At 36.4% G+C, this 27,283-nt stretch overlaps 1 protein-coding gene across 1 annotated transcript in view; it reads right to left on the bottom strand.

Moving 5' to 3' along the window:
• Positions 1-27,283, bottom strand: part of Ccdc178 (coiled-coil domain containing 178) — a 345,282-nt gene that overhangs the window by 19,542 nt on the left and 298,457 nt on the right. Inside the window, exon 20 of the mRNA XM_035438744.1 lies at positions 16,139-16,273. Within this exon, the coding sequence (XP_035294635.1) occupies positions 16,139-16,273 (135 nt within the window). The remainder of the gene's footprint in view (positions 1-16,138; positions 16,274-27,283) is intronic.

Raw genomic sequence — 27,283 nt, 5'->3', positions numbered from 1 at the left:
GGAAAATTTAACATCAGAGTCAGCATATAAAGGATAAAGTAGGCTGGGTTACATTAGCAATCAAGAGTTTAATTTACTTATGTACCCAGGATATTCCCAGGACCTCTCTTGGGTTCTCGATGCTGACTCCTAAATTAGGTATTAATTAAGCAATAGAGATATTCCTTAAGGGGAACCCACTGGTAACATGGCCATCATTCCCCTAACCTCATTTTACACTCTTCTCTATCCAAGGCCTATGCTCTGCTCATAGAGACCTTCAAATCCAACCTCAGAAAATCAGCAGCTTTACCCAGTATAAATATCTGGTTTCACTATGTGACCCTAATCTTACTTGGACTGTCTTCATTCTGTTAAAAACACCATCTAATATTGTGAGGGTTTAATTTCATCCCCTTATATTATGCTTGGTGTTGATAGTGTTATTTTCCTATCTTTTCATTTTTAAGAATCTTCACATATGTCATTAAAGGCACTACCAAACTGAGTGACATTTTATCTACTGAAATTATATCTATTTTTCAACTGGAGTTCTTTTTTACATCTCTATTTAATATAAAATTTAGAATATTTGGGTCTAGGCTGCCCAGATCTCTATTTTCCTAAAATTTGACTAATTTTGGGGGTATATTTACTTCTGATTTTCTTTTCTTCCTTTTGTGGGTTAATCATACTTTTCAGTATTCTGTGGTAGTTTTGCTATTGGTATTTTTGCTTTGTCTCTGTATTATCTCTTCCTATTTGGGGTATAGGGGTTTCTATATGACTCAATATGTGTCACTTAGTTTCTGATGAGCTAACATCATACTATTTCATATTACATTTAAGATGTAGATTAGAACATATTTATTTCTCCTCTCACTCTTCATGCTATGACTGTCATTTATGTTGCATTCATAGAGAGATGCACAAATCCTAAATCATGGCAGTAGTTTTAGTATTTAAATTTGTCTTTTAAATAAATTAAATGTTTGCCCTTTTCATTTATTTGTTATATTTCACCTCTCTCCTTCCTTCAAGTTTAGATTTGAGTTTTTTCCCTAGATTTTTGGCTGTTTTCAAATCATTTATTGAGGTTTGCTCTACTTTTAGACAACTATAGCAGGAAATGTGTATATGATTTGGAGGAAACTACGTACCTCCATGCCTTTAAGATTTCATAATTGAGCAGGGTGGTGGTGGCGCAGGCTTTTAATCCCAGCACTCTGGAGGCAGAGGCAGGTAGATTTCTGGGAGTTCGAGGCCAGCCTGGTCTACAAGAGCTAGTTCCAGGACAGCCTCCAAAGTCACAGAGAAACCCTGTCTCAAAAAAACCAAAAAAAAAAAAGATTTCATAACTGCTGTCTAGAATAATTCACTTGAGCATTTGCAAAAACTTTTGAAATTATGTAAAAAAATGTTACAGGCAGGTCATTTGAGGGTCTATCTTTATAGCTTTTGAGTAGAAAATGTTGACAATGAACCATGTTTGTTTTTCTGTATCAGTTTTGAAGGATGCTTTCTGTTAGAGATGATTGCTCTTGCCTTTTGTTTGTTCAACTAGCCCCTTAGAGATATTTTAGTGTCTTCTGGCCATCACTGCTTCTGATGCAGTGTTAAAATTAGTTTTTAATTTTGTGTCCTGTAGAATTGGTTCCATGATTGTTTCATTTATCTTTGGTTTCCAGGAATTTATTATAATATAAATGAATGTGAGTTTTATGTATATTTCTTTTAGATAGGGAAGGCATTTTGACTTAATGTGATTTGCAATTAATATTTTAACTCAATGACACATCAATTTTTATACATTTTAATGATTTAAGTGTGCTCCCTTAGTAGATGATGAATTGAACTGTATTACTACTATTAGGATACTTGAGAAGCAAATGCTATTATTTTGCTATTTGCTTTGTGAAATGAAAGGTCATGAATAATTTCCTGAATACTGACTAAATATAGTATTCTCTTGGAATGCCAAACTTAAATGGCGAATATTGTGGCATTGTTGATGACTTAATCTCTTATTTTTCACTGTCTTCCCCTGACATAATGAAATCTCAGTAACACAGAGAAAATTTCCAATACAATGTAGTTATGAGCTGATTTCCAATGGTCAAAATACCTGAATTTAACACCTGCCTCTACTATTAGACATTGATTTTGGACAGTAAGCCCTACCCATCTGTGATTTGGTTTCCTTTTCAACAAAATAGGGTTATCATGACCACATGCCATAGAGTTCTTTGAGAATTATATTAATAAAAGTACATAAAGTACTGTCAATAATGACACATGATAAGGACTACATGAGTACTTCCTTAAAAACAAAATAGCCAGTCTGTGTAACCTTAGCACTCCACTTCCCCTGTGTTTGAATTTACTCATTTTCCTTCATCCTTTGTTTTTCTTCCTTTTATATCCAGCCATTTCTAGAAACTTTGTCCAAATTTCACCTTTGACAAAGATATTCTTCTGAATTCAGACCTAAGTAGTTCTCTCTGCTTTTTTAGCCAACCATAATAGGTATTGCCCACACTTGATTACTCTTAACCTTGTAACTAATTATTTGGTAATATCTTATGGAGCTGGTCCCTTCAACATTTAAGATATAGTTTAGGAATTATTCCTTTGAGGAAACCTCTTTTCCCTTCTCAGATTGAATTCTATTTGCTTTAGTTTTACTTATACAATGGGATGTGCTAGCCTTCTTTGGGAGATCACAGCTCTTCAAGGTTGCAGATTGTCTCTTGTGTTTGTGGATCTCCAGTTCCAGTGGGTACTAAAATGCCTTTCATAAAGCAGGCCCTAAGAAACACATTGGAATGAACTGATATTCCTCAGCTTAGCTTCGGATGGCTAAAGATCAAGGACCACAATATGTATTGTGTGTACCGTACTTGCATTCAGTAAGTAGGGAGTAAATGCAGTGCTTCGGTATGTTATGGTAACGCACTCCCCCAATATCAATCAAAATAACATTCTGGAGGCATAATTTTGCCAGGGAAAGATAATGAGATAGTAAGTCCTAAAGGTAGGAGTATGAAGAAATGATCTAAAATCCCTCTCAGATACCATTTTCTGAATCTGAAATGATTTTTCGGCAACAGGCATTTGTTTGTTAGCAATAATCAGTTTGTGATGAGAACAGAATGCTGATTTTACAGCTAAAGGAAGATATTTGGCTAAAATGTGACTCAATAATCTTACTGTTTTAACTAAGAACATTTGTTTAATTCTTTCTGTTTATATGCTTATGCATACTTTAAAAGCTGCAGCAGGAGTCAAAGGAATTGAACTCAGCCAAGCATTTCTTTCATTATATTATATGACCAGCAGTGTTGTATACCTAGATGGAGTTTCATGAATTCCCAGGAGTTTGAAGTGCTGTGTAAAACTTGGAGATGCAACATTTAATTAATTAATTACTTTGTTAATTAATTCACAGCACTGAGGGTGGGACCCAGGACCTCACATACTCCAGGCAAATCTTCTATTATGGAGTTGCAAAGTTTTGGCAAGAATTAGTGTGTTTTCAGAATTGCTCTATTATAGCATCAGTATAAGACAAAAAAAGAGAAGGATTTGAGTTATGGTAGCAAGTTGCTTACTATGTACAGGGCTTATCATATATATCATTTTATGAAGTACATTGACCTTGGGAGACACACTTGGTGTGTTTTTGTTTATGTATACAGCTGTGTATGTGTGTTCAAAGCCTTAGTGCTCACCTATGCAAAATTCAAACAGGTTATTCAGAGCAAATGTCAGAATTTTCAGTTGTACACAGAAAAGGAGATTTAAAATAATAGTTATATTTGAAATATTTATTTACATAAACTCTAATTGGAAAACTTTGCAGTTGATGGTAGGAACGTGAGGCAGCTGGTCACCTCTGTGTGCAGCCTGCAGAGCAATGGGTGCTGGGGCTCAGCTCACCTGCAGTTTTTATTCAACTTAGGGCTCCAGCCCATGCAATGGTGCAGCCTACCATTAGGGTGGGCATTCTCACCTTAATTGAACTAGCCTAGACATCTTCTCATAGATGTGTCCAGATATTTATTTTCCCTACAGTGATTCCAACACTGTCAAGTTAACAATGGAGATATACCACCACAGCCTGACATATTTTTCTAAAATTCTCTAATTTATCGCCTCAGGTTGATGGACATTTACATCATGTTCATATTGTTTCTAATCATCAATATTATTATTAATAAGCTCAGAATATACTGTTTGTGTGGAAAATTGAAGGTATTTCTCTAGTAAAAATGGAAATATAAGGATGCACAGTTTACATTTTAGTAACAGAAGTTCTTGATGAAATATGAACGTTTACTTCTCTGAACTTTTATCATCACTTGACAATATCTTTCCAAAAAATGTGAAGGTGCTATGATTGAATAAGAGTGCTTTTTACATTTTAGTCATTCTTTTTAAATAAAGGAAAACATTTAATTTGGGTGTCTTATAATTTCAGAGGTTTAGTCCATTATCATCATTGTGAGACATAGCTGTGTGCAGGCAGACATGGTACTGAAGAAGGAGCTGAGAGTTTTACATCTTAATCTGTAGGCCAACAGGAAGTGAACTGTGTGCCACGCTACGCATAGCTTGAGCAAAGGAGACCTTAAAGCCTATTCTCATTGTGATAGACCTACTTCAACAAGACCATACCTCCTAATAGTGGCACTTTCTTTGGGGGCCATTCTTTTTCAAACCATAACGTTCCACTCCCTGGCCTCCAAAGGCTTGTAGCCATATGATAATGCAAAACATGGATTCATTCCAACTTCAAACATCTCCACGGTTTGTAACAGTATCAAACTTACTTAAAAGTCTAAAGTTCAAAGTTTTGAGATTTATGCAATCTCTTAATTATAATCCCCTGTAAAATCAAAATCAAAAAGCAGATCACATACTTCCAACACACACAATGATACAGGATATATATTGCTGTTCCAAAATGGAGAAAAGGGAGCATAGTAAGGGAATACTGAACCAGAGCAAGACCAAAAACCATCTGGGCAAACTCCAAACTCTGCATCTCCATGTTTGATTTCAAAATGTTCTTCAGATCTTCAACTCCTTTCAGCTTTGTTGACTAACACACTTCTTTCTCTTGGGCTGGTTCCACTCCCTGGTTGTAACTTTCCTTAGTTGGTATCCCAGTGCTCTAGCATCTCCAACATCTTGGTGTCTCCAAGGCAATCCAGGCTTCACCTTCACAACTTTATACAATGGTCATTCTAGGACTCCATTCAGAGACAATGCCTAACACATGCCTGGCCTCAGGGGCTTTCCTTAGTGAAGAAGAAAAAATTCCATAATACCTGTCTTCTATGTTCAACTCTAAAGCCAGAACAATGTGGCTAAAGCTGCAAAGTTCTGCTGCTTCCTGGGGCTGGAACATGACCCTTTGTTCAAATACATCTTCACGAACTTTCTGTTTGCAATGGTTTCCTTCATTGCCTAAGCTTGACTGTCCTGGAGCTTGCTGGCCTTGAATTTAGAGATCAGCTTGCCTCTGTTTACAGAATGCTGGGATTAAAGGCTTGTAATGAAGTGATTTTGCTATTGGACATTTGCTTCACATATTCTGAAATTTGCTGTTTTCCTATTGGGTTATATATTTTGTGCTGATTTAAATGAATGCTTTTTACTGCTGAGTCATCTCTCTAGTTCCCTCACAAGTATTTTAACAGCTATTTTTGAATTGTAATTACTCTATGACTAATTACTACAGGTTCAGTTTCTAATACACTCACATGGTAGTCAAGAAACATATGCAATTCCAGAAGTATATGTACAAAATAAGTAATTTAAAGTATGCATAATACAATTTTTGCCTATCTTATGCAGTTTATACACAAGTATTCTTTATCTTACATAACACATTGTTTTGTATGTTTAGGGAATTTACTTTAGACCTTAGCTAGCAAGTGAATAGTCTATGTTCCAAAGTCCAAACACATGTGACGTTTTCCCTGAGTTCTTAGGATCATTGCCCATTTGTAAATAAAGTGTTATTGGGACACATAGGATACATTCATATGATATTGACCATGGCCTCCCTGGAGAGAGAGAGAGAGAGAGAGAGAGAGAGAGAGAGAGAGAGACAGAGACAGAGACAGAGACAGAGACAGAGACAGAGAGATGAAAAGGTAGCTGAGGGAGCCCACCAAAACAGTCGCCATGTAGACTACAAAGGAGTAGCTGGTCTACATCCTTCTCTGGTAAGATAAGACCATGTAGACATACATAGATTAGTAGTTATGGGCTAATAATTAAGAGAGAGCTATCCAATAAGAAGCCCTAGTGACCAGCCAACAGTTTCATAACTAATATAGCATCCTTGTGTTTCTTTGGGGCTGAGGTGGTGACAGCACCTAGGTGGGACAAAGGAAAAGTGTCAGCAACAAAATGGATTGTGAGAATTTCCATGTAAATCCTGACAAAAACTTAAAAAGAGATTTTAGAAACAAAAGTACAAATTCAAGCATGGCTTCTTGGTAGCATTTTCTCAGGTGTGTTCTGTTGGCTAGAGGCAAGCAGAGAGGCTCACAGCTCCTGTAAGGGAGGCTTCCTGACTCAACATAAATGTCAAAAGACCCCCCCCCAAACAAAACAAAACTGAAAACCCAGGACAGTAGCCATTGCTTTAATGTAATTTAATTTTAGCAATGCTGTTTAGCAGATTTAAGACCCGTGGTCAGAAAAAGATAGAGACATACAGTAAAGACAGATTCAGATGAAGAAAAACTTCTACAGGGTTTACAATGTGTTTAACATAGATGTAGGCTTTGGGAGAGAAAAGAAAAAGGATAAAGTGGTTAAAAAAGAAATAGAGTAGCTGGGTATGGTGGCACGTGTCTTTAATCCCAGCACTCGGGAGGCAAAGGCAAGCAGATCTCTGTGATTTCAAGGCCAGCCTGCTCTACACAGTGAATTCCAGGGAAGGCAAAAGTACACAGAGAAACCCTGTCTCAAAAAACAAAAAATTAAAAGTAAAAGAAATGGAGTAATAAAAAAGCCATGTAAAGATGGAAAATATGAAGAGAGTCTGGATACTGTATGTTATTGTGTTGTCTTTGAGTTGTTTGTTTGGTGAGAAAGGAACAACAGCTGCTAACAGAATGCTGCTGGATTAATACAATTTATATATTTTGAAAATGATATGAATTCTAAATTTAAGTATAAGGGCATGTTACTTTGGAAAAAGTGATTTTGTTTGTGTTTCCACAGAAAATGAAAAGCTGTGGGATTCCTTCCAGACTAATATGGTTTGATCAAGCAAGACCCCCAGAAGCAGTGGCCCCGTAATCCAACATCCAAAGCAGCTGAGGTAATGCAGCCTCAGACTACTACAGCCAGGATTTGGAAAGGTTTCTTTGTTTTCTCAGGAACCCCATAGCATTGACAGAGCCCCAAACAGCAGGAAGAAGTTTGGAGAACATGACACCCAAATTCCCAAATATTGTTTATAAATGTTTTCATTTAAATGAGCTTGGTTATAAATGGTTAATGTTCAAAGTCAATCTCTTTTTAAGGAAGAAAAAAGGGGAATATGATATAGAATTGAATACTTGTATTGGTATGGATTTTGGCTTTTGATACAAATTTGAGGTCAATTTTGTTATCTGTATATTTCTCCTTTTGTTTAGGTATTGTGTTTATACAACTCATTTAAAATGTGATGTATGATTTAATAAATACAGATTATAGATAGTCACCTATAATAGTAAAAACTTAGGTTAATTAGGTTTTCTAGATATACAGAGATATATTTGAGATGGACAGAAATTCTTCAAACCTTCCAAAGACTTTCAGAATATGGCATTTCATATGGTTTAGGGTTTTTTTTTTTTTTTAATGACAGTGAGACACAACTGCTCCTGCCAATACCAATTACATCAAAGAGGAACATGGGCATTGAAGAAACTCATTATGGAGTTTGCCTTCAACATTGTAAGGGAAATGGAATTGTCATGTAATTCAATCTTGTTTGTAATTCAAATAAAAAAAGAAAATGCAAAAAAGAAATAGTCATTTGGACATTTGTGTGGACTGTTCGATTGTATGCTTTATAAACTGGACATGCAGGACCCACAGAAAAGTGACTGCTGAACTTGAAAAAATAAGATGGGACATTACAGCAGGGTTCCTGCTTTATGGAAGGGTCTGTCAGACATTCTGCAGGACACAGAGAAAAATGACTGACAAACTGCCAATATAGGTGGACAGTTTCAAATTTCCTGCTTCGCTGAGAACTCTGCCAGACACACTGGGCCTGTAGGCTGAAGATGGAAGCACCAACATTGCAAAAGAACTTGGGTAACTGTCCAGGCAGCAAGATGTCTCTGTCAAATTCTAGGGTTTATATATTATCCTTCTGAGGTCTTGATGGAGTTGAAGACAGATCGTTATGATTCCTGTTTTCCTTAGTTATGATAAAAGGTAAGTTACATATAAGACTTTAGACTCACAAAGATAGGATAGATGACAAAATATTTTCTTTAAATTTTGCCAAATGTTAATGGACTAAATATTCGTAACAATAGTTCTTACTTGATAACTGTTTTGTTATATATAATTTTATTATGTTAAAGCCTTTCTTTTCATTTAGACAAAAAAGAGTAGATGACGGGGAATGTCCTTCTTTAAATATGCTTCTCTTATTGGTTGATGAATAAAACACTGATTGGCCAAGCAGGAAGATAGGCAGGGCTAGGAGATGAGAATTCTGGGGAAAGTGGCCAGAGTGAAGTGATGCACCAGAAGGAGTAACATGCTGGACTACGGGTAAGCCACATCCTCGTGGCAATGCGTAGATTAATAGAAATGGATTAATAATTAACACAGAGCCAGCCAATAAGAATTCCTTGACATGCAAACAGTTTAATAATTAAAAAAGAGATGATTTAATTGTATTTATGGTTTTACTGTTTAACGAAAAGTGTGTAATAATTACTGTATCATGTTTTACAGGTCTTTTTGCATCAATGGGTTCTTCTAATTTAATGAATATAGCCTTTTGATTTGTTTTGCTACAGAGTGCTATAAATTTCCAATGTCAACCCAACACATTTTGTTTTTCTTACAAAGTGTCAAAACTACTCTTGAGGATTTATATATAATCACCTCAAGCCTCACTGAAAAATCTTGCTTGTATTTGAGTAGGATTTTGTTAAACTTATGAACTTTTAAAATTTGACATTTAAAAAATTGGCATCTTTCAATATAATCCTATGAAAAGACATATATTTGCTTATTTCCATATTTTCAGTGCGTCTATCTGAAAGGATTGAGCTGTCATTTTCTTTGCTTACTCTTAGGAGCTTTGTATTTCAGGTTGACATGTTAAATAACTGTCTCATTATTTCTAATGCTTCCTGGTGGATAGGTGGCTCAGCAGTTAAGGGCACTTGCTGTTCTTGCAGAATATCCAGGTTCAGTTACCAGCAACAACATGACAGGTCACAACCATCTGAAACTTCAGTTCCAGTGAATCTGATACCCTTTCATGACCTCCACAGGCACCAGATACTTATGTTCACCTTATATACATGAGGGCAAAATACTTACACACATAAAATAAGGATATATAAATCTTAAAACATGCTAATGTTTTTTCTTTCTCTTAGTAAGAGAAACATCATAATGACAATAATGATAGTTTTGACCTTTTTATACAGTGTTTCTGCCTCATTGACTATTTTATGAAACTAAGGGAATTTTGTTGTATGCTATTTTGTTGCTTTATTATTAGAGTAACATTGTTGCTCTTAAAAATTACTGCTTAGCATATATTGAATGGAAACATAGTCCTTCCTTTTGACCATTGTTTATATTAAATCACATGGATATATTTTCTAAAGTTGAATACTTGGTTTTTGATACATGACACAATATTTTTTTGAAGAAGGAATGGTAATATTCTTCATTGATAGCAATAGTGATATCATCACTGAGAACTTTCCTGGCATCAGTTTCTGTTCTGTTTTCTAAGAATCAGCTGGTAATCCTTTAAATATATATGTATATTAAATATGTAATATTATAATATATTTTAAATATAAATATTTTGTTACATATTCTTATATTATACAGTACACCCCAATTGCCATTCCCCCTCACTCCACTCTTCCTAGTCCCTTACCCCCACCTCCCCTCTCTTCCAGATCCACTCCTCCTCTACTTCCCTTCAGAAAAGAGCAGGCTTCCCAGGGCTATCAACCAAACACACCTTAATAAGTTATAATAGGAATAGGTATAAACCCTCATATCATGGTTGGACAAGGCAACCCAGTAGGAGGAAAATGGTCCTAAGAGCAGTCAGAAGAGTCAGAGACACCCCTACACCCACGGTTAGGAGTCCAACAAGACTATAAAGCTACACAGTCATAGCATGTGCACAGGACTTAGCTCAGACCTTTGCAGAATCCCTCAGATTTTGTGAGCCTCTATGAGCCCTCGCTAGTTGATTATGTGAGCTGTATTCCCAACTCCCTTGGGCTGGAAAGATGGCTCAGTGGTTAAAGGTTAGGCTCACAACCAAAAACATGCTACTATTTTTTGTAACAATAATTACTAAAGAAGATGTTGTGAGTGTGAGAGAAATTGGGTGGTAGAAGGAGTTTGAGGAGAACTTGAAGAGGAGGGGAATGTTGTAAATAGAGTACTCATGTATGAAACTGTCAAAATATATTAAAATAAATATTATAGAAGTCATAAATAGCTCCTATTTTGATTGTGTATTCATTTATTTTTATTTGGATTCCAACCTCGTGTTATTTCACATATTCTGAAATTTGCTATTGATATGTCTCAATAGATATCTTTTATCCATAACACACACACACACACACACACACACACACAAATTTGAACATGATAATCCTTTTTGTCTCAGTCTTTCTCTATTCTTAGATTATAACTTTAAAATTTGTATACTTCTTTTGAGAATTTCATATATAAATACTATATTTACATAATTTCCACCTTTCTCTTCTTCTCCTTCAACTCCTCCCATGTCCCTTTCATTTCTTCTCAAAACCCATTCTTCCATAATTATTCACACACACAATTTATGAATTATGAAAGCTATAGGGACCATTAGTGTTGCTCTTATGTATATGTACTTAGGGATGACCACTTGGGATTGGATAATCTATCAGGGGTCTTGTTGCCCAGAGAAGACTGATTCTCTCGACAGACATTGACTGCCTGTAGTGTAGAAGGGGCCTTGTGATATTTACATGTTTTTTATTTGGTTTCCATTTGATTTAAATATATAACTTCTAAATAGCATATATTTTGCCTTTATGACTAAGTTGCTAATCTGCAGCTTCTAAATGTATTATGGAACTGTTTATAGCTATTCAGTTATAGCTATTCAGTTATTAAAAATTTATCCATGTTTTCTATTTTTATGCTTGTCCTTCCTTCTTACCTTTTAAATTATTCAAATTTTATGGTACTGTTTTCTCTCAGCTTAGCAATGATAACTACTTCTAGACTCAGAAAATATTCTTAATTTATTATAACTATATTAGGCTATCTTTTAGACTACCTAAAATTATCTAATAAGATTTATTCAATTTGTCAATAATCAAGTGTAATATAACTGTTAATATTTTAAATCTGCAATACAATTTCTTATATTTCAAAAAGAATGCACAGAGATATTCTGTTATATAATGTGGATAAGTGATTTGGATTTTTGTTCTCTCTCTCTCTCTCTCTTTCTCTCTCTCTCTCTCTGATTGGACACATTATTTATGGACACGCAGAATTCCTGAAAAAATACAATGAACATTTCTATTTATGAATACAAGGTCAGGATCTGGAAGGAAGATTTAAAGTTTACTACACTCAATTTTGATCAATTCACAAACTCAAAATTCTTCTGCTTACCATAATTAGGACTCATAATTAGTTTAGGTGGAAAAAGAAGACATGGTTTCCAATTTCAGAAAGCTTACATACTGGTGGGTGAAGGGATGTTTATATGCCAAAATATATGTGTGAAGAGGCCATAGGGATATTGTAGGAGGAGCAGGTGCCCTGAGCTGAGTTTCAAAACATTCATACCCACTAAAAATCTGCAATATCTTCTTCCTGTTTATAACTGACTATGTCTGCCTGGTTGAGTAAAAGCAGTGCATGCTTGATAGAAAATGTATTCCTATTGAGCCCAAAGCTGCCTGCTAATCTTTCCTATCCTTTGGTCCTGTTGCTGGCTTCTAAAGATCAACAAAACATATGGTAACCTAGTATTCCAGTCCTTTGAGGCTCACCTTCCAATCCAGCTTCTTCTGTGCTTTCCAATCTGTATTTCCTATGTCCCATTCCCCATCCTCCTTAATACTGCTCCTCTCACCAGTGCTGGTGTAGCTCCTCAACTGTGCTTCCTACATTGAATAAATTACTACACATGTATCAAACCTAAGAAGAATTATGATTGAACTTATCCTTTCAGGAAAGTGTATTCCTGCCTATGTAGTCCAAGGTTACATTTGCATGTGTTGGCTTCATCTCTGTCTTTGAGTGATTGATTAGTGCTTAGTCTATTTTCGAAATAAGATGTGAGAGAGGTATTACACACTACAGGCTTATGTCAATTAAGAACAAGAAAGAAAAAGAATTACAGGAAAAATGAAAGAATGGAAATTTGTATTGTGACATACACAAAGCCAAGACTATGTAAAAATGCGCCTACATTATAAGAAAACATAGCATCGTATATAGTTGTTTGACTTGGGATTTGTTTTTGTTTCATAGAAGTTCACTTTAGATCCTATCAAAATCTTGATATATATATATATATATATATATATATTATATATATATATATATTGCTATGAAGTCAAATATACTAATTCTTTATTCTGGTTATCATTAATCTTTCAGGTCTCTGCTTGATCATGTAAATCAAGAGCTTATTTGATCCTCCCCATTTTCTGCCAAGTGCAGATCTGCAGTCATTGCCTTTTTTGCAGCCCTGAAAAAGTGCTCTGAGAATAAAGCCAAGGGTCCCTTTTCTGTTTAACACATGGTTTGAATTGCATTTATTTAACATCACTCATATATAATCAATTTTTCAAAAGGCTCAGCAGATGATATTTTTCACCCAGTGGTTCACTAATACCTTGCAGCATCACTTTACTAATCATTTAGAAATAGAGAATATTTAGAGTCCCCGACATCACCACAGAGTGAACCCTGAGATCAACTCATCTGCAAATGCTAATCAAATATATAGGCTGTTAAGCCATTTGTTCTGTTGGATCAGATAGCATCACTGACAGCCAGAGGCTCCTCTGCAAATGTATTATGTGCCCCCTTCATGTTTTGCTAGATGGACATGATAAGCAAGGTCAAGGTAGACATTCAAAATGGTCAAATGTGGACAACTCAGTATGATAGCCCTGAGATAGCTGAGGGAGAATGCTGTTCCTATCACTGACACAGTAAAGTCCTGGTGGATCTTAGAAGCTTCTAGAAACGAGGGTGCAGTGGCAAGGATGGAGAGTCAGCCAGTGAAGTGCTGGAGTGCTCTATAGAGGACAGAACTGCTGAGCGAGCTCAGTGAAGGCTGGTGACCTGGAAGAAGTGGGTCTGGTTGGACTTGGAAGACTTTTCAGGGCAAGTATCTTCCACCGAGTCAGGTGATCTTTAACAGGCAAGTGAGGGAGGATATTGCAAAAGAAAGGGTGTAAGTAGGATAGGTAGAAGAAACTAAACAGCAAACCCTGTCAGGAATGGAAGCACACTAGAGGGGCAGCCTTGGAGAGTGCTGAAGCTGGGAAGGCTAGATGGAAGTGGGTCCTAGAGTGTGGTGTGTGCCACGTTACCCAATTTCAATCTGATATTCACAGGAGGGTATTCTGCCCTGGTTTTGTGGCATGATTTTAGAAGTTCATTTTTAATGAAAGTCAACGTTTAAACATTCTAAACTGAAGGCATCTTTTGTAGAGAAAAAAATGCAGCCACTATCTCCCCACACTCAAATACACTAAATCCATGCCAAGCTCCCTAATATGTCTATAGACACCATCTGAGTTTCCCTCCTTGTCCCAGACCATCCCTTCACTTCTGGATTACTCAACACCACAAACACAGACGACTGGAAATCACTGTTGTCAGAGAACACAAGAGTGCATTTCTAATATTAAACAAGAACAAAGATGATTTGAAAGCTATGGGTAATCATTCACCTTACAGATATTCAAATGACATTGTTAAGTCTTTGCAAATATATCACATTTCACAGTGAGCATTTATAAAAACATAATTATTTAGGGAGAAATTTGGGATTCTCTAAGACACTAAGCCATGCAATGACCCATAAACCATCAAAACCTGAGGCAGGGAGCATAGTGAGTAGCCATCTACACTTATGTTTCATTGATTTTAAATGATTGTTTATTCATGTATTTATTTATTCTCTACATATGCTGTATGTTAATAGATTTTTTTAAAATTGAAAACAAGATGCTTCTCAATTCTCAACATATGCAACAATCCTTTGTGTGCAAATTTCCACTAAGGCTTTCTGTATCAGGCATCACTTTTTAAAACTTTAGTTCCTTCTGTTTTATTTAGCCCATTCCACATAGAGGTATACTCCCTGAGCCAAGACACACGGGGGTGGGCTAGGCCCCATCCCAAAGGGTATATATGATAGACTCTGATGACCCCCTATGGAAAACCTCACCCTCCCTGGGGAGCAGAAAGGATACATGACAGGTAGGGTTTTAGTTGGGGGGAGGGTGCTAGGGGAGGAGGGGAGGGAGAGGGAACTGGGATTGACATGTAAAACAATCTTGTTTCTAATTCAAATAAAAAATCTGCAAAAAAAATTGTAACTCATTCTTAATAGAACCAATGTGGAAAGTGTGCACACATACACATTACCCACCAGGAAATGCTAAAAATAGTTACCAAGGAAAAGGGATTTGAAATTGCTTAGTATTTGTGAAAATTCTTTGAAAATTACTTTGCTTGTTGTCAAAGCAGCATAAAGCACATGTGTTTGGGGTCCAGGGTTCATCACTGACTATGCTACTTCTTGACGACTTGTGGTTCTAACAACCACAATGCTATGCTGTGTTTAATGGAACAGGTAATCTTGTATTCTTTTGTTTCTTCTTAAATAGCATGTGTTTTTCTTTGGGATATCATGTTTAACAAAATTTACAGCATTTTAAATGGTAAAACGTTAGCTTGAAGAAACCTTGAGTAACATCCTACCAAGAATCTTCACATGACCAGCAGGGGTTTCTCAAGCATTGCAGACTCATAAAGACCAGTCGGTCATTAAATGCTTTTCCAGATTCAAACACAGGCAGCAAAACGTCACATGCATCTGGAAGGACAGTTACATTCTAGGTCCAACTGCCATAGTTTTCAAATAGAGTCACTGCCATATATACTTAGAAGGATGAACCAATCAGAACAGCTTTAACAGGTAGACAGGACAAACACCACCTTGCTTTCAACAAAGTATGCTTGGCATCAAAGTATCTTCAGGAAATCATCATGGAAAATTTTGAAAGCAAAATAGTGTTGGCAAAGACCTAAGTGTGCAGGCATGAGGGTCTGAGTTTGGATCCCCAGCATTCATGTTAAAAAAAAAAATTCTTGGTTCAACACAATAGCATGTGCCTAAGATCTTGTTCTTGGGGAGGTGGAGCCAGCAGGATACTTGGGGATCACTGACCAGCCAGTCTCTCCTGGGCAGAGCTCCAGATTGCATTTCAGTGGGAGATTCTGTCTCAAAGAAAGGGTGGAGAATGACAGAAGACACACTGTATGGAATGGAGTATCTCCCTGCATTCCCCACCCCTTCCTCTCAGCAGAATGTTGTTCACAAAGCTTAGAGGCTAGAAAACACATTTTAAATAGAATGTATGTATAAAAACTCTAAGGTGTGAGATAAGTCAGTTCCATCTCCCTATTCCCTCAAAGTATGCATGGCATGTGGTATGTGTTTTCACTTGCCGAATTCATCCTTCATGCAGCCCTAGTCTATCAAAGAGGTTAAAAATTTATAGAACTCTGATGGGATATGGTTTCAATGCTTCATCACACACCCCATCATTTGCTTTCCAATCTAGATCAGAATAATCTTGACGCTTTCCCCGAAGTCACCTACCTGCACTACGAATATTTGCTGAATGGTTTCCTGGGACTCCTCCTGGAACTTTTCCAGTTTGATCTGGTTAAAAAGGAGCAGCAGTTTGAAGTATTCTTGCCATTGCTTGTCCAGCTTTTCTTGCAGCTGACAGAGCTAAGGGCGACAGGGAGGGGAAAAACACAAGTCAGGGGAGGAGAGGAAATTAATGACACTGTTCAAGAAGAATGATGGAGGAAATACAGAAAGCAGCCAATGGCCCGTTCCGCACTGGACGGACCTGACAGGAATTTCACAGTCTCTTGATTTTTCAGACCACTCATGTGCATTCGTCAGAGACCAGTCACATCTGGCCGCCAGGATGGGGGGTTAATTTTCTCTAAATGCCTCAGCAGTTTTGTTCTAGCTGAAGCAAACTCTGTGACTGCAGAGCTGATGAGTAAAATATTTCTACTTCACCCAGTTTAACTCAAAACCGATAGCCTCAGGACATATTGAACCTTTCTGTTAAAAAAAAAAATCTTTTGACGCTTTTCTGAATGGCACATTAGGTCAAGCCAAAGTTTAAAAAATGCAACCTGAAGACTTTGATGGACATGTCTGCATCTTTTTCTTACTCTTAAAGCTTACTATGGTTGGCGATGTGTGCCTCAGAGCATGACAAAACCAAGGAGAATTAACTTAGCCATCAACTGCGGAGGAGAGGGAAAAAAGCAGGGAGGGAATTTTCAGCTAGGACTCGGGATTAATCTGCCTCCCTCTGATCACGTGACATGGAAACATGTCAACATTAAAGTACAAAAGATGTAATGTTTAGAAGGAGCACGCTTAACTCAGGAGCGGCAGAGAGGAGAATTTTCTTATGAGTTCTACCATACAGGAGAGATTAATATAAAAACCATCAGCAGCTTAAACTAGAAAAGTGGCAGTTTTGCCAAGACATGGAACTCTTTCCTTTCTACAGTTATCATTCTGTAAGAATTACTATGATAAGAATTACTATGATAAGTCTGGATTGCAAAGGGATAAATTTAACAAACTAAACAATAAACTCCATTTACAAAAGGTCCAAATAGTGACGAATTATATGCTGCCACTGCAATTGGGTTTTGATAGCAACAATTAGTGGAAAGAAGCAAGTCTATAACAAACCCCAAGTATATTTGAATATCTCTTAACACCTACAGTAAAACCTGTTAAAATATGGTAGTATGGGATCAGAGGTACATGAATGAGACACTTAGTAAGGCATCCAAGAAACTATGCCTGAATTTTATAAATCTTTGCTATGTATACTCACCAAAACATTTTAGATCTGGTGATTTTAAATGCCTGATGTTGTCTGTGAGTTTTTATTATCAATAACCTCACTAGATTTTATTACAAACACCCCAAATTTAGGTTCATTTCACAGAAAAAATGAAGGCACCACTTACTATGTTTTAATTTAATACAAAAAATACCATTAAAGACACATCTCTACTTAGTTGCTGATGTACTACACAATCCAGAGTAAATTTGAAATAATTTTGGATATTTTAGACTACTGAAGTATGAAAATTAAAGATTACCATTTCTTTGGAAAAGAAGTTCGGTGAAAATTGCTCTTTTGTAACATAAGCCAAGTCAGATAATTAATGGCAGGTGGTGGGTTATATGTTGACATATATGCATTACTACATTTGGAAATGTTAGTTTTCATTTGATATGCATAAAAGTACATGAATGGTCACAGTCACAATTTTGCAACTGCGGTAAGGATAGGAGGAGGATGTGGGTATTTAGCTGGGCAGTGTTGTGTAGAAGTTAGCCTTGGCCCTGTATCATCCAAGGTATGCATCAATGACATTAACAACTTGTCAGTTTGTATTGACAACAATGTACATGACAGATCTGTATTTAAATTATAAATTACTTTAATCTGAAACTGGACAAGGCTACAGAATCCACCTGGGAGATTTGACTGCACCTTGGCAACAGGAAAAGAAAGTGATGACAAAGGTTCTTCAGACTTATTTCCTAACACACATTTTGAAAACTTTGTGATATCATACTTGGTTGTAAAGTAAAATATAACCTGGCAGACAGGGTAGTTTATTTCTGAAATGGAAAGATGGAGAAAAGGATAGGAAATATCTTACTTGTTTATAAACTAAAATTGTCAGGAAATTTTCTTTGCTCTGAGAGTAAACCTAGAAAACATATTAAGACACACTAATGTGTAGTTCTGTATATTCTGGATCAATAGGCCAAAGACTGACATAAAATTCTCAATAAATGTAACTTGGTAACCAAAACCTATCTATAGATTTTTTTTGCAGGGGATAGAGGTTCTGAAGAGATTTAACAAATTTTTCTTTACAAAAATTAATCCTTTGATTTTCATAGTTTCCTTGTGAGTAAATCATAGGTTACTGATGTCTGCTGGGAGGATCCTTCACTCAGTTTCTTTGCCTGCCCACTGTCTAGAAGTCAGCATTATTAAGAGTCTGATCTCACTACGATTGGAATCCAACCACTTCTCCATTTTTGCCTTTGAAACTTAGTTGTGGTTTCTGGTTAAGGGTTGTCATGAAGATTGCTACAAACAACCTAAGTGCTGCAGATTGTCTTGAAAAATAGGCTATACTGTGAAATAAGACTTGTTTACACTTGTTGGATGTTAATAGGGAATGAATTATAAAACTTTATGTACATATCTCGTTTCCATCTTGTTGTGTACTTGTATGTTGCTCTACTCAATTATTGCAATGTGAAATTTTCAAGAAAAAAGCAAGTGGTTGCCTACACCATTTAAACATAGAATAAGTTATACACAGTCAGGACAATGAATGCTCATAGAATTGAGCCTGAAGTAAATGGGTGACTGTGGGATGATCTCTATTAGCCTCATCAGGTATCTCACTGAAAGGCATGGTGGTATATGATGTGCCTAACATGGGTCAGGCCCTACTTTTGCTTCCTGGTGCCACCAAACAACACTGGACTCCATAGACTGGGAAAATATGCTGAAATACTGTTTTTCATTTTTCTTTCTGGAGTACACTTTCCATGTGAAGGATGCAATTATTTGGGAGCTAGCTTAGCATTCAAAAGACCTTATTTTCCCCTGAGATGCTAGGGCACTGCAAACAGCTCCATGAATAAAACCTGCCCATCATAGGGAATGCTAAATTAATATTATAGTATCCAGAAAGAAGACAAAGCTAGACAACAGTTTGCACAAGTAGGAACTCCTTGGCTTGTGTTAACAACATGGCTGGATGATAGTGCTTCTCCTGCCAACTGAGGAGAAGCAGCTGGACACTGATCTAGTTCTATTCATCTGTCTGGGATACTTGATCAAAATTACCACAACAGCCTTAAGTCTATCAAGATGTGTGCACAGATTGACATCCCTGAAGTAGAGAAGGGCATTAAGAACCAAACCAGAAAGAGTAACACCTCAACCATTTTTGAAGTTTAGGGAAATTTTATAACTAGCAGTCTTTGGTAGAACAAAGAAAGAATTGAAAGTTTCTGAAGAGAAGTTTTCTCTCAGTGCAACAAAGAGAGACAACCACAGAAAACCACAACTGATGGGGAATGTACTGTGTATGTTCATCTTATTGATTATTGAATAAAGTACATTTTGGCCAATGAGACAGCAAGTTAGATAGGACTAGGAGTCAAAAAGCGTTCTGGGAAATGTAGTAGAGAAGTGGTGATCCAGGCAGGAAGTGACATAGCAAGGAGACTCATCTTTAAGCAAGGAGAAACAGGAAGTGTCCCTTTTCTCCTCTGCTCTTCCTCCAGCGGCACAATGTGATCCACCAGCAAGGAGGGACACCAATGGAAGGTGTCCGATAAGATAAGTCTTATAAAATATATAGATTTATGATAATTAAGACTGAACTAACATATGAGAATCCTAGTCATTGGCCAAGCAGCATTTGTACCTAATAGATGTCTGTATTATTTTGTCCATCCACGAGGCTGGCAGAATTCAGGCGGCTGGCGGAGACTGCCCACGTGGCAGTAGGGCTCGGGCAGCTTTGGCAGAAAGATTTATGGTAACACACAACCAATTAAAATGTATGGTTGCAGAGCCCAGTACTGGTGTGTAATACATAGTACAACTCCCACACATAAGGCTCAGGAAACACTGTGAGAGAGGAGGCAGAAAGATTGTAAGAGCCAGAGGACTAGAGAGTATGCTGTGAGAGTGTGTTTCCTAGTAGCATCAAAAGCTATACACATAAAGTCTTACCAGCACAGCTGCCCTAAGGAGATATGAACAATGACATCAATGGACATGTCAAACTGGATGAAGAAAATCCAGCAAGGCCTTAGCCCTACCCATGAACCATAGGCAACTGAGGAAATCTAGAAGCAGGAAAGGTGGCCTACCTCAAGGAGGAAAACACCAATTTGCTGTCCTGTATCAAAGGATCAGCCCTGAAACCATACATACAAGTAACATTATACAGACCAAGCAGATTATTTTTAGGAACATACATATATATGTTCAAGCAATAACAATTAATGAAAGAAGGGACTATGACTTTGAAGGAGAGCTATAAGTAGTATGTGAGATGGTTTGGAAGGAGGAAAGAGAATGGAGAAGTAGTGTAATTATAATCTCAAAATTTTTTATAGCAAATTAGACCCTTAACCTAGATAACAGCTCCTGTCTCCAAGTTCCTGCCCTGCTTCAGTTCCTGTCTTGAATTCCTCCAATGATGAAGAGTGATGTGGAAGTAAAAGCCAAATAAACCTTTTCCTCCCCAGTTTGCTTTTGGTCATGCTTCACTAGAGCAATAATAACCTAAACTATGATGAATTGATACCAGGACTGTGCTACTAGCCATGGTTTTAGGAAGACTGTGGAAATCCAGAGTGTTGAAAGCTCAGTGGGCAGTTCTGTAGCAGCTTGGAGGATAAAATATTGAGGACAGTGCAGACAATGGAGGCCTGGCTTGTGAAGTTTAAGAGAGAAACAAAGACTCCACTGGGCCATTTGTGTAAAGAATATGTGGGTGTGGTTAGGTGGGATGAAAAGTTAGTTGTATTTAACATGCTTTACTGGGACAATTGATGCTGGTCAGTTGGAGCTGAGAAATTAGTGGTAATTAAGAGGAAAATATTCAAAGAACTCAAGAAGCTAGTCTCTAAAACACCAAACAATCCAATTAAAAAGTGGGGTACAGAACTAAATAGAAAATTCTCAATAGAGGAATCTAAAATGGCTGAAAGATACATAAGAAAGTGTTCAACATCCTTAGCCATCAGGGAAATGCAAATCAAAACAACTCTGAGATACCATCTTACTCCTGTCAGAATGGCTAAAATCAAAAACACCAATGGCAGTTTATGCTGGAGAGGATGTGGAGAAAGGGGAACACTCCTCCACTGCTGGCCAACTTGTACAGCCATTTTGGAAATCAGTATGGCGATTCCTCAAGAAAATGGGAATCAGTCTAACACAAGATCCAACAATTCCACTCTTAGGCATATACCCAAAATAAGCACATTCATACAACAAGGACATCTGTTCAACAATGTTCATAGCAGCACTATTTTGTGATTGCCAGAAACTAGAAGCAGCCTAAATGCCCCTCAACAGAAGAATGGATAGAGAAAATGTGGTACATTTACACAATGGAGTACTACTCAGCAGATAAAAAAAAATGGAATCTTGAAATTTGCAGGAAAATGAATGGAACTAGAAAAACCATTGTGAGCGAGGTAACCCAATCACAAAAAGACAAACATGATATGTACTCACTCATATGTGGATTTTAGACACAGAGTAAAGGATTACCAGCCTACAATCCACACTGCCAGAGAAGCTAATAAACAAGGAGGACCCTAAAAGAGACAAACTTTGTCCCCTGCAGAAGGGGAAAGGGTCAGGATGCCCTGAGAAAATTGAGGGCATGGGAAGAGGGGGGAGGGAGCTAGGAGAATGAGAAGGGAAGAAGAGGAGGGATGCAGAGGTTATGAAGGAGCAGAAAGGTTGAGTCAGGTGAAGAATAGAAGAAAGGGTATGTGATAGGTAGGGTTTTAGTTGGGGGAGGCGGTAGGGGAGGACGGGAGGGAGAAGGGAACTGGTGTTGTCATGTAAATCAATCATAATTTCTAATTCAAATAAAAAATGATAAAAATAAAACAAAAATTTCTTGAAATGGCAAAAAATTGAAACAACCTAGTTATCTACCACTGGAGTCATAAACAACTGACTTGAGGTATGTCTATAGTCCAATGCTCATCAGCCTTTAAAGTAAAACAAAAAGACTTCCAAATACTATGTATAATATTATAGAATATTTTGACATGTCAAACAATCTTGTTTTCTAATTCAAATAAAAAAGAAATATTTCATGATAACTTATGAAATTAAAATTAATTCAAAAGCATAAAAATTAATGCTGTGTACAGTAACTTGATCACTACATAAGATGGCATTAAGGTGCAAACAGGATGACTGAACTGAAGGAATGCTGGTGGTCAACTCTGAGAAAGAAGGGGGCTCACATTAGGAAGCACAGGCAGAGGGAGATTCGAGCCCCTGTATTCATTCAAACATGCAAAGCCAGTGTCTGCACGTCACATACTGAGGTGACATAGGCACATGCTTACTTACTCATTATTGACATATGACCTTAACGTATCATGTACTGAATTATTTTATTAACAAATAAGAGCCATTAGTAAAGCTGACATTTCTGCAAGGAGGCATCCGTCATCTTCTGTGGCTTGAAGTCATTTCTTTGGAGAATGCATTATAATTTAGCTTTCAAAACAGTATCTTATTACACAGGACCATCTGCTGACTTATAAACTGGCACTTTTTTGTTGTTCAAAAAGATATTAGTCATGTTTCTGTGCAATGTGATTTTTCCTACAATAAAAGAACTATCCAAAATATTGAGTGACTTTATATTGTTACAGAAGGAATTACTACTTTTAGGTGTTTCAGAATTGCTTAAGATTTTAAGGTATTTATATCTCTTTCAAGCCACACCATTAATACAGTTCTTGAATGACAATTTTATAATTTATCTCACAAAATTAGTCACCTAAGATTTTTAACTTCCTAGTCTTAAAATGCAAAAGCAGAGTTCAGATATCAAAATTCATCATCATAAACACAAACCTTTGTGTTCCTTATGAGCACACTGAATGTGATCATATTGAGAAAGTAACTGATATGTTTTTATTTAAGTTTCTCTTAAATTGTCTGTGGAATATGGAATATAAATATCATTGCAACCATGCTTTAGATAAAATTAAATTATTCTTAGAGACATATGGTGCCAAAAATTAACTCCCCAAAGCACATAATTCAACTGGCTTTTGCAATTTAAGTATACTGGAAAAAAGAAGGGACATTTTGAGGAAATCAGAAGTGTCCTTTTAATGAACTTTCAAGAATCAGACATAACAAGAGACTTTTCAATTAAAACACAAATACCATATGTGACTTCTCTGAACAATGAACTGTGATCGCATTTCCAGAAAACAAAGACAAGCCAGCACTGAGCAAAACAAAGCAAACAGCCTGAAATAAAACTGAAGACCCTGCTAGTGGGGCTCATTCTATCTGAAGGGCAAAGGTCAATATCAGCCTTTGATCTATGTTTTACTGAGAAATGATTTGTCAATCACTGGTCTAATGACAATGTAGTTGATCAAGATGACTCTAGAAGAAATGTGTGCTGCAAAATTTATACTTTTAGTGGAAAAGTAGATTTGTAAGAACAAGGTAGATAAAAAGATTACAGACCATCTACATAATAAAGAGTAAAAAGTGCTAAGTATATATATGCATATATATGTATATGTATAATATGATTATATAATATACATTAAAGATTATAAACTTATATTTACATATAAAGTAGATATGTTTATATTACATATATAATCTTTAGCACTCATAAACAACAAAAGTAAATTTGCATCTAATGAGAAGTGCTTGTTTCTCTAACACAATATTACTAAAAGATACAGTATTAAAATTTGATGCTCTTTTTGCTGAGGAATGACAGTTGGAATGCCTTAAAAATATTTGTCTTCCATAATTAAGCTGCTAGGATGTTATAGGAGCAGGGAACTTTGTATGAACAGTAAAAATGCCGTAGCTGATAACATGTAATGATCCCGGATCCAGGCTCAGATGTTGCATGCAGACTTGTGGTCACAGTGTGACATGATGGCATGTATAATACAAAGCACATGCGTTTTCAGAATAGGGGCTGCAGGGACATCACAGGCTGCTGGTGCTTCTGATCAGAATTAATAGTTTCTGCTGCACATTCAGAGACATTTCACTGCTGTCATAGTTTTGAGACACTACATCTGGTTTGAGACCCCATGTGGGGTTGTTCCCCACAGTCTCAGAAGCTCTGATGTAAACCACAGTCTTTGTCTGATGATTGTGAGCAGGAATCACTCATCACCTGTAGCCAGTGTGCTGATCTGCTCTGGGGTTCTGATAATACCGGACTGTTCATAGATTTCTGGGAAAGGGACATCCTTATATTATTCTTTCAACTTTGTTTTGGATCTTAGAAGTCTTCCAACGAATTTCAAGTCTGTTAAAGGGCATTGGGGAAGAAATGGGAGTGGTTATTTTGCAGTGGTCATGAATGTCACTTGTAAAGGGTTACAGATTTTCTGAAGGATACATTTGTGTGCATCAATCAACACACCGCTGGCACCACAAAGTCTGAAAGTTCATCCAAAACTCTTTAGGGAGCTTGGGAACTTAGTGGGAATAAGATGGGTGGTCTTAGTGGAAATTTTATGAAGGATAATTATGTTGAGAGAAAATGAAATTATTTCAGACCATCTAGTTATATTACTTATTTACAAACACAGTGAGCATCCACTCCCACTCCAGAAGCATGTTTTGAATTCAACATACTTGGTAAGGAAAACATGATACCTCCTTTACATTCATACCTTAAGGAATCCAGCTAAAATAGCATTGGGAGGTTTGAAAATATATGATCACAGCCATGTGGGACAAATCCAGTATGTTCCTACACAACAGAAAAATAACTTGAGTGGTAAATAAATGGTATGAATATATTTTAGATTTAGATAGATGGTAGAAAATGGGAAGATGCAGGTATTTATTTATTTGCACTAGAATATTCAAGTTGTGGTTATAATTCCAACCTTCTTGTTAAAAGCTTTTACACACTGAAGCATATTACTTTTATCAATCTCTGACAGATAAATAAAACTGATAAGCAAAGATGTGTGCATGCAATTTAAATTCAGCAGAGAGCTGTGCTATGTAGCTCTCAGGCAAATCAAACAAACCTTTTTTTTTTTTTGTAATAACCCAAACAATGGCAATTACAAACTACTCCACGGATTTTTTTTGGTAAGACAAGAGTGACAGATGCACAAAATCCTTTTAATACTAATCTTTTTATAGTTTCCTTACAAAGCTCTCTGTATAAAATGTATGAATATCAGAATTAATGAGATATTTCTTTATTTTTGACCCTGTTCCACAATCTGGTATGATTAAAACATAGCTTATGTCTAGAAAAATCTGTTATTTGCATACATGTCCCTTAAATGCATTTTCATATCTGTAACTGGTCTGTAAGAAATGAGTAAAGGACTATTCTGTTGTTTAAACTGTATAGAGTCCAATACATCCCCAAAATGCTTTTCATAGGACCTTTGTTACCATCTGAACTCTGATAGCACAACAGGAAAAATTGATCTGTGATAAATACTACTAAGCTGTATATGAAATAGCTAACACTGTTGTTTATACCTTTGTCCAAATACAGACATGTATTTATTTTACATCACTTACATTTTATCAAAGAAATAAGCATTTATTTTAGCCCAAGATTCAATGGCATAGTCCGCCTTGGAGAGGCAAGAGCAAAGGCATGAGCTTGAAGCAGCTAGCATACAGCATCTATACTCAGGGAGTAGCTTGGTGGGTCATACAGCATCTGTACCTAGGGAGGAGACAGGTGAATGCTACCTCTCAACTCATATTCCCCATTGTATTTTCATTATTCTTTAGCTTGTGAATTGTTTTGAAAATTTCATACATGTGTATGATGTATTTTTGTTATATTCACTCTAGTAACCATCTTTGAATTCTTCCCTTACCTCTGCCTCACAGCATTCTTTATAATTTCAGTGCACTCTATGACCTCTGAATGCACTAAGTTAATCTTCTTACATACTAAATTGTGACAACAACTTCATTACTTTCCGTCTTCTTAGTTTTGCAAATATGTGCTTCTAGAGTAAGATTACTTCATTTCGACAAAAATTTGACCAAAAGAAGTCATCGATAACTCAGATACTTTCTAAATTTTATGTTCAAATCTCATGAAAGGCTCCAAAACAGTGAATATTATTTTTAATATTATTCTCTGTAATTTTAAAGAGATGTTAAACCGATTTTAAGAATTTAAATCTATCAAAATATTATTTTTAATATAAAAACATTGTTCAAATTAGTTCTTTTCTAAAGACATGGTGGATGGTAATCTCATGAAATCTAAGTATGGATGGGTGTACTGTCACTGTCTTGCCTACTTTCTTGCCTACATGTCAAGACTTTACCCTAAATAACTAAGCTCCTGCAGTTTAAAATGCACATAAAATTTTCTAATATGGCTCTTAGGGAAGCCTTTTTTGAGCTGTGGGTAACAGTTTTCTTTGATGTTTTTTTATAATATATTTTTTCATTCTCTGACACCCACTAGTTTTGATGCAAATGAGTCAAGGGAATACCTAAAGAAACACATTTCCCCAAATTGATTCATGATGAAAATATTAATAGCACACACGAGTATGCGTTGAATTTACAAATGGGAAGGTAGCATAGTTTTATTTTAAGGATACTAAATATCATTAAAAATTCACCCTGAAGTTTCATTTATTTTGCATGTAGGTCATACCCTCCATGATTTGTTTCAATGTATTTATTTAACATTCAACAGTAAGGGTAATGCGACACAAGATCCAACATAAAATGTGGCAGCAGCTGGTACAGAAATCACTGTGAGAAGGTACAGGGTTAGACTAGGTCACCTGCACTTCCCATGTAGAAGTTTCATTTCTATCTTAGCTCCAATTACTGATCTAGAAGAATTGTGAGACGACAAGGTATGAAACAGTAAACATGTCACA

This window comes from Cricetulus griseus, chromosome 2, assembly GCF_003668045.3.
Source record: "Cricetulus griseus strain 17A/GY chromosome 2, alternate assembly CriGri-PICRH-1.0, whole genome shotgun sequence".
NCBI lineage: Eukaryota > Metazoa > Chordata > Mammalia > Rodentia > Cricetidae > Cricetulus > Cricetulus griseus.
The sequence above is the reverse complement of the archived record's forward strand: the minus strand, read 5'-3'. Positions and strand labels throughout refer to the sequence as shown.